We start from the raw sequence: 7171 nt of genomic DNA, 5'->3' as shown, positions 1-7171 counted from the left end.
ATCTTCCAGACAATTCTGTGAAGGTAATTGACAAATGTCCATTCTTTGTTTTGAAATAACCTTATTGTATCAAAGATTTGTGATACACGTATTTTCTTTCTAAACAAAGAAGACACTTGGGTTTCGATGAAATCGTATTTCACCTTAGTTTTCTAAAATATCTCAAAATGCGTATTTTCTAAAAATTGCGAACAGCATATGTTCACTGCAGATATTGGTCAGTTTTGAGAATAATGATATTTGTAGCATTGGTTTTTCCCACTTTACCACACATGTTAATTGCTGGTATTGTAGACTGACATCTTTACTCATGTTTATACCAAAATCATCCATCCAAATCAAAAGCTGAAGAGCCAAGAAGCTGTTTCTATCATGACAGCTCACTTGACCAAAGTAGTTTTGTGTAGATTTATTAGTACATGATATCTTCTGCTGTAACATTTGCTTCTTCTGTTTTAGTCTTAATTTTAGGGAAACGAATCCCACTAACGGCTATTAGCAGCAAATTTATTGCATGTGCTGTGGCACTTGCCACACAAAGCCAAAAACAGTCTTCAAACCATTCTTCTAAGATAACAAATTGAAACACATTTTCCCGAAAATTGGCAATTCTTTCTGTGAGGTGATGAAGTTTCACAGCAGCCATAAAGCTGGTGACTGCAAGTACTATAAATCCACCTGCAACAAAAGGAAAGAAATATTCACTGTTGTTGTCAAAACAAGACAGACATTTTGGTTGAGCTTCAGAAGGCTTATTGAATACAATAGTGAGCTGTATACAGAGTAGGAATAGACTTAGGCATGGCTTAGACACCTTCAAAATGCTTAGTCTTTATTGTATCGCCAAACATCACACCGGTGTTTGTAATGACGTCCTTTTATCAGTGACAGAGAGCTTAGAGACTGGCATTCATAGCTCCTGTAAAAAAGTTTGACTAGACACGATAAGCCGAGATGCCACCTGACAGTTCTGTTTTGATAGATGAGAATTCACTGCTAACTTCATTTTATTCACAAGTATTTAAGTCAAGGAGATATTTAGTAAGGCAAGAGAAGGAACTTGTAACATCTTGTATGAATGTGAAACGAATGATGAAAAATACCAGTAAATTATTTTACCTGCAAGGAGGTTCCAAAGGCATACTCCTGCTGGACCTTTAATAGCCCGGTAAGGAACTTTTATTGCGTTAAGAATGCAGAATCCAAAACTGACCAGAGAAAAGAAAATGGCCACACAGAGGAACATTATAATCATCACGTGCAGGCCTGTATTCAGCTTTTTCACCATGTGTGGGAAAACTGGCAAGAAAAAAAATCATCTATTCAGTGTGTATTTTTTCTTGACAACAGTAAACATCACGCTGTGCTGGTGCTACAAACTTAAATTATACTTAAACAAGACTTTTTTACAGAGGTGATCAATTCAGGTAGTTACACACATCTTAGTTCATGATGCTTTATATGTCACTACATCAGACAAACCAGGGATATTCTACAGGAATAATCCTTTACACAGGGTCTGTGAATAAGGATTCAGACTTAAGTCCTGTTTTATTTATCTAGTTGTGTTACGGTCTTTATCTCTGCTGCTGAATCGTCTGCTGCATTCTTTTCTGTCTCTTTTTCACCTCTGCTCTCCATCCCAAACTCCTTTTTTTGGGCTTCCCATTCCTGTCCCATGCTCTTAATCTCATCGCTTTGAAGTCTGATAGTCCCAGTTTCCTTGTCCAGCCTCTTGCTGTGTTTATTTTCTCATGTTAATCTTCTCTCTCTGCCTCTCTTTAATACGGCTCCAGTGAGATCTACTTTCATTTCATACTTCCTAATCCCACAGGTTTCCACTTTCAGATTCCCTTCTTGGTTTCTCGTCTGGTGTTTATGCTCCCTTTATGCTCTTCTGGGTATCTGGCAGCATTTTAGTTACATCTGTAGGAAGTTTGTAAAGTATTGCAGTCAGGTGGGCTTTAGGTGAAGTGCTCACATGTTTTGCTATAGGCATGAGCTCTTCCCCAGCAGCTTGTCGCTCACCTGTCTCTAAAGAACAGTAACTTTCTTGGTTTTGTCTTCACAGCCAGAGTTACTCCGTTGGAGGGCCAAATTGGCCAGCAGCAGGAAAGTGTGGAGCACCTGAGTATTCAGTTTATCTTGCAGCCCTTTAGTAACAGAGTCAGAAGAAATGTGAGTAGGGAATTGTAGGTGACATGCTGACTGACAGGAAAGAGAGAAGCTGATCGAGAAGAACCCTAAAATACAAGCTGATCAAGAAGAGCCCTTCAGGTAGTGTAGCATTGCACACTCATACATGTTTTGAAGGACTAACTGCCTAACTACTAAAAAGTTACTAAAAAGAAGGTACATTATATTATAAACAAATAAATAGATTGCTTCCTGTGCTGCATAACTGAAAAAAAAATCCAAACAAGCCCCATAAAAAGTAGGCAGCAATAACTGGGAGATGTCACAGTGAGTATCAGGTGTACATTTGGTCATCATGACATGACAGAATTATGTAGAAAACTTCATCCTGTACACATTCCATACAAAAATTCATGATTCGACAGTTCTACCTTTTCAGTAGCTCATTCTGGGGTTGCAGCTGGGCCTGGTGTACATGGGAGCTACAGAAGAGACTCCAACGACAAGAAGGAAAGAGGGAAGTAAATGAGAATCAGAAGTATATATGAGAAATGGGAAGCCAGAAGCTAGCTTGCTTGCTTAACTGGCTGAAGGGTAGAGCTCAAAGGGTTGTAGTGAATGGGGTTACACCTGGCTGGCGACCAGTGGTGTTCCTCGGGGTTCCATTCTAGGGCCAGTTCTGTTCAATACATCTATCAATGATCTGGATGCAGCATTAACAAGTTTGCTGATGATACCAAACTGGGAGGTGCTGTTGACTCTCTTGAGGGACAAGGTGCCTTGCAGAGGGATCTAGATGATAGATTGGAGCATTGGGCAATGATTAATGGGATGAAATGTAACAAGTCCAAATACTGAATTCTGCACCTAGGACGGAGTAACGCTGGGCACAAGGATAAACTGGGAGAGGAGTGGCTGGAGAGCAGCCCTGCAGAAAGGGATCTGCGGGTGCTGGCTGAGAGCAGGCTCAACAGGAGTCAGCAGCGTGCCCTGGCACCCAAGAGGGCAACCCGCATCCTGGGGTGCGTCCAACACAGCGTAACCAGCCGGTCAAAAGAGGCGATTGTCCCGCTGTATTCAGCGTTGGTGTGGCCTCACCTTGAGCTCTGTGTGCAGTTCTGGGCCCCACAATTTAAGAAGGATGTTCAGGTACTAGAATGCCCCCCAGACGAGGGCAACAAAGCTGGTTGAAAAGGTCTGGCAGAAATGTCCTTTGAGGAGCGGCTAAGGACTCTGGGCTTGTCTAGTTTGGAGAAAAGGAGGCTAAGGGGAGACCTCGTTGCTCTCTACAGCTTCTTGAGGAGGGGAAGTGGAGAGGGAGGTGCTGATCTCTTCTCCCTGCTATCCAGAGATAGGACGCGTGGGAATGGTTCAAAGCTGTGCCAGGGGAGGTTTAGACTGGACTTTAGGAAGCATTTCTTTACCAAGAGGCTGGTCAGACACTGGAACAGGCTTCCTATAGAGGTGGTCGTGCCCCAAGGCTGTCAGTGTTTTAAGAGGCATTTGGACAATGCTCTTAACAACATGCTTTAACTTTTGGTCAGCCCTGAAGTGGTCAGGCAGTTGGACTAGATGATCGTTGTAGGTCCCTTCCAACTGAAATAGTCTATTCTATTCTAAAATAACTGGCAGTGTAAGAAGGCGGTGCATGGAATTTAGCTTTCTTACAAACCAGCAGAGTTTTTAGGGTGGTTGTAAGGATTCTCTTGCCTCTTTTCTGAGGCTTTCAGCCAAGTCCCAAAGACATGACCAGTGAGCCTTGCTTAGTACACAGAAGTAAGAATCCTCAGGAAGGGTATTGCCAGGGAGGCTCCTGACACATTCCAGCTGTGTTTGCTATGCACAGGCAAAATGACTGGCTTCCCCAGCTTGTTCTCAGGGCTTGATGCAGTTGTCAAAACATAAGCATCTTATGCCAATTTAGAGGCCTTAGAACTACCATAACAACCACGTGGCTCTAACATACATGCCACACTATGTATGGGACACCTCCAGAAGCAGCAGCTGCAGGCCAGATGATACACCTTGAGGTGTTTAACATGGCACTGGACACCTATTATGGCAATTGAATCACGCCATCACTGTCCCAGTTAAAAGAGAGTGTGCCAGCTGCAAGCTTACTCTAGTGAATGTTACGCAGTGAAAGGCGATGTACTAATAACCCCATATTACTGCAATTCGGAATTCCAAAGTGTCAGAGCTACTGCAGTACTGCAGCGTATGAGGTGCTAGCTTTCTGTCTCGCTCTGTGCTGCCTGTGCAGTCTATTCATGCTAACACATTCCCCAAGAAAAGTCTCCCATGTCTTGCTCCCCAGTAAGTTCAGAATGCTCGGAGATTAAGGGGAACATTCAAAGAAAAAAAAGACAAATCAGACCCAGAAGACTCAGAAGTCCTGCTGACCATTGTGCAAAAGTATTTAACAGCTTTGTATACTATCATGATACCATTTTGAAACCAATATTGTGAAAGTACCAAACCCGATAGAGCTATTAAAATATTTAAAAGGGAAAATCTCTGGGACGCTTGTTTACCTAAATGCACGGTTGTGCCCACTGCACTTAATGACCAAATTTTACAGTTCTAACAGGGAGAATTCTTAACTAGCTTCAGTGAGAGCTTTGTTTGTCTAAGGAGTATAGGATTATGTCCTCCAAATACATATCGATGCAGTCCGGAGTGATGGTGGAACATTAGGCTTTCCTCTCAGGTTACACAGTAATTAATCAGAAAGTTTATTAAAGAGTCCAGAAAGTTGTACAGAGATTTAAAGGGGATTGGCTACTTTTTTCCTCGTCCTCTCTGACAGGATAGGGTAAAAGAATTGGGACTGTATTTCTGAATGCCCTGAAGAGAAGCAGAGCTGGACGAGCTTTGACCTGATGGCCTGTCTGCCAGCCATTCAAACTCACTAGACAAAGCATTTGAGCATGACTGCTGTGTCTATGTCATGTAGTTGCAGCTGCAATCAGAGCTTGAGCAAGACTTGGTTATTGTAAAAAGCGACTAGTCCAAATTCATCACAGCTTAGCAACTGGCCATGCTGATCTAAGTTGAGGTTGCTCTGGTTCTCTCCTCCATTCCCTCGTGAAGTCCCACAGTCCTGCCTTCCTTCGAGTTTTTATAGTGGTGCTTGTGCAGTTGTGTGGTCAGCCATGATCCTATGAGAAATGAATTTTTTTTTTTGTAGGTTAATTTTTTGGCCAGCTTAACTTCCTGAACTACCTCACCACAACAACTACCAGAGCCATTGCAAAGGATGGGGCAGAACAGCATTGCTGTGGGCCAGGGAGAGGGTGAGACTGCGGCCACTTCAACTCATTCTGGTTTAAGTTGCAGTGGATCTGCACACTGAACTAAAAATCTTCAATGCAAAATATCATTTCCACTACAGCACAGGATGTGTGAAGACTGGAAATCATCCAAAGAACAGATCAACATCTGAGTGCTTTTGAGACCTCAAGAAAATCTTTGTAAGTTAAAAGAAATACATTTGTAAGAGTTTCTACATCTTTTAAGAGTTCAGCAATTTTTTTCTCTCCAAAGTTACCAGAAAAGAAGGTCAAAATTTCTTCAACATGTTAATAAAGTTAGGAGTATCTGCTATGGCAGACATCTGCATTAGGACAGCTAGAGAAATACAGAAATCTGGCCAGCTAAATAAATCTCTACTTCTTAAAGGAAAAAAAAAGTGAGGAGTCCAACAGAGAAGACAAGGGCAGAGGCACAGAGAGACTGCAGAACAACACTTGGCATAGGAAAGAGTCAGTGAAGGAGCAAGTATGATTTACAGGGTCATCTCCAAATGACTTTCACTCCCTTCACCAGACTAAAAGGAAACCCTCAATCTAGCCCTAGGGATTTTTTTCCCATCTTGATTCCAGGATTACAGAACATAATTGGAAGAAAAAAGCTAGCCTGAAATGACAGAGATTTTATATTCACACTCAGTTCCCAAACCATAAAGACCACAAGTCAGCCACAAATATAAATTTAATAATAATCATTTGCATTCTGTAAGTTCTGTAAACAAAAAGAATAGAGTGCTTTTAAAGTTGAATGAGATATTAGACTAAAGATTCAACCAAAACTGTACTTACTTGTGAATTTGGAACGCCGCCCGCCCAACCCACACTGGCGTATTTTGCCGCCCCGAAAGAGTCCATAGTAAATTTCTCCAATGAACTTGACCAGTTCTGGATCTGTGGCATTGACCAAATCAGCTCCTGTTTTGCAAAGGATCTTTCCAGTCATCCACTTTGGGGTCCCCATTGCAACAACAATCAAGATAAAAGACACAAAACTGATTAAAGAAGCCAAGGCAAACAAAGTCTTTTTAAAACAGCCGGGCATCCTAGTGGTTTCAAGGAATTGTCTCCAAGGCCTCTCTGCAGCAGTCAGGCATGTTTCCCATTTTTTCTCATGCTTCAAAATCCACAAATGAATAGCAGGCATTTCAAAATACATCTCATTGTTTTTTGAAGCTCCAGAAAACAATCTGTATGGTTAAAAATTAAGTCCAAAAATATATTTTGCTGCGACAACATCCTGAAATGGTGGCAAGTAACAGCTTCATTACACTGTAGTGCAGTGATGCTTGTTTCTGCAGAAAGTAACCCTATATCTATTGCCTGGCTAATGTTTCATCAGAGGTTTAATTGTCGTGCTCAAATGACATCAAGTTCCTTACCGTAATAGCATGGGAAGAAAATTAGGAGCAGAATCGTTTTTTAGATTATTAAAAACGTGGGTAAATAGCTGTGTGCAAGGGACAAAGCGCCAAAACCGCGTAGCACCAAAACCGCGTAATTTGGCGCCAGGATTCTGCTGGCGCCTCAGCCGCCTCGCGCTGCCTTCTCTCGGCGCCTGCTCCCGCCCCCCTCTAAATGGCGCTGCTGTCGGAGCGGCCCCGGCCGGCCGTACGCCTGGGAGCGCTGCCCTGCCGCCTCCAGCCCGTGAACGGAGGTACAGAAATGATGTTTCAGGGTGCCGAGGTTTCACGTATGAATCTTCCGATTCAACAACGGGTCGCACA

General features: G+C 42.6%; 1 protein-coding gene across 1 annotated transcript; it reads right to left on the bottom strand.

Annotated features, from left to right (window-relative positions):
* Positions 1-412: 412 nt before the first annotated feature.
* Positions 413-6489, bottom strand: CLRN2 (clarin 2). Its single transcript, XM_009579986.1, has 3 exons — positions 6237-6489; positions 1120-1299; positions 413-678 (listed from the first exon to the last, which is right to left on the bottom strand). Exons 1-3 carry the CDS (start codon positions 6487-6489, stop codon positions 413-415), a joined length of 699 nt encoding a protein of 232 aa, XP_009578281.1.
* Positions 6490-7171: the final 682 nt, after the last annotated feature.

This window comes from Fulmarus glacialis, unplaced genomic scaffold (genome assembly GCF_000690835.1).
Source record: "Fulmarus glacialis isolate BGI_N327 unplaced genomic scaffold, ASM69083v1 scaffold42796, whole genome shotgun sequence".
NCBI lineage: Eukaryota > Metazoa > Chordata > Aves > Procellariiformes > Procellariidae > Fulmarus > Fulmarus glacialis.
This window is presented reverse-complemented; position numbering and strand designations above follow the sequence as displayed.

Bases quoted from the DNA above. Each gene is read 5' to 3' on its own strand.
- CLRN2 (XM_009579986.1), bottom strand. From the start codon at position 6,489: ATGCCCGGCTGTTTTAAAAAGACTTTGTTTGCCTTGGCTTCTTTAATC. The intron at 1,300-6,236 runs GTAAGTACAGTT...TTTTCTTGCCAG, and splicing joins GCGGCGTTCCAAATTCACAA to TTTTCCCACACATGGTGAAA. The intron at 679-1,119 runs GTAAAATAATTT...CTTTTGTTGCAG, and splicing joins CCTTTGGAACCTCCTTGCAG to GTGGATTTATAGTACTTGCA.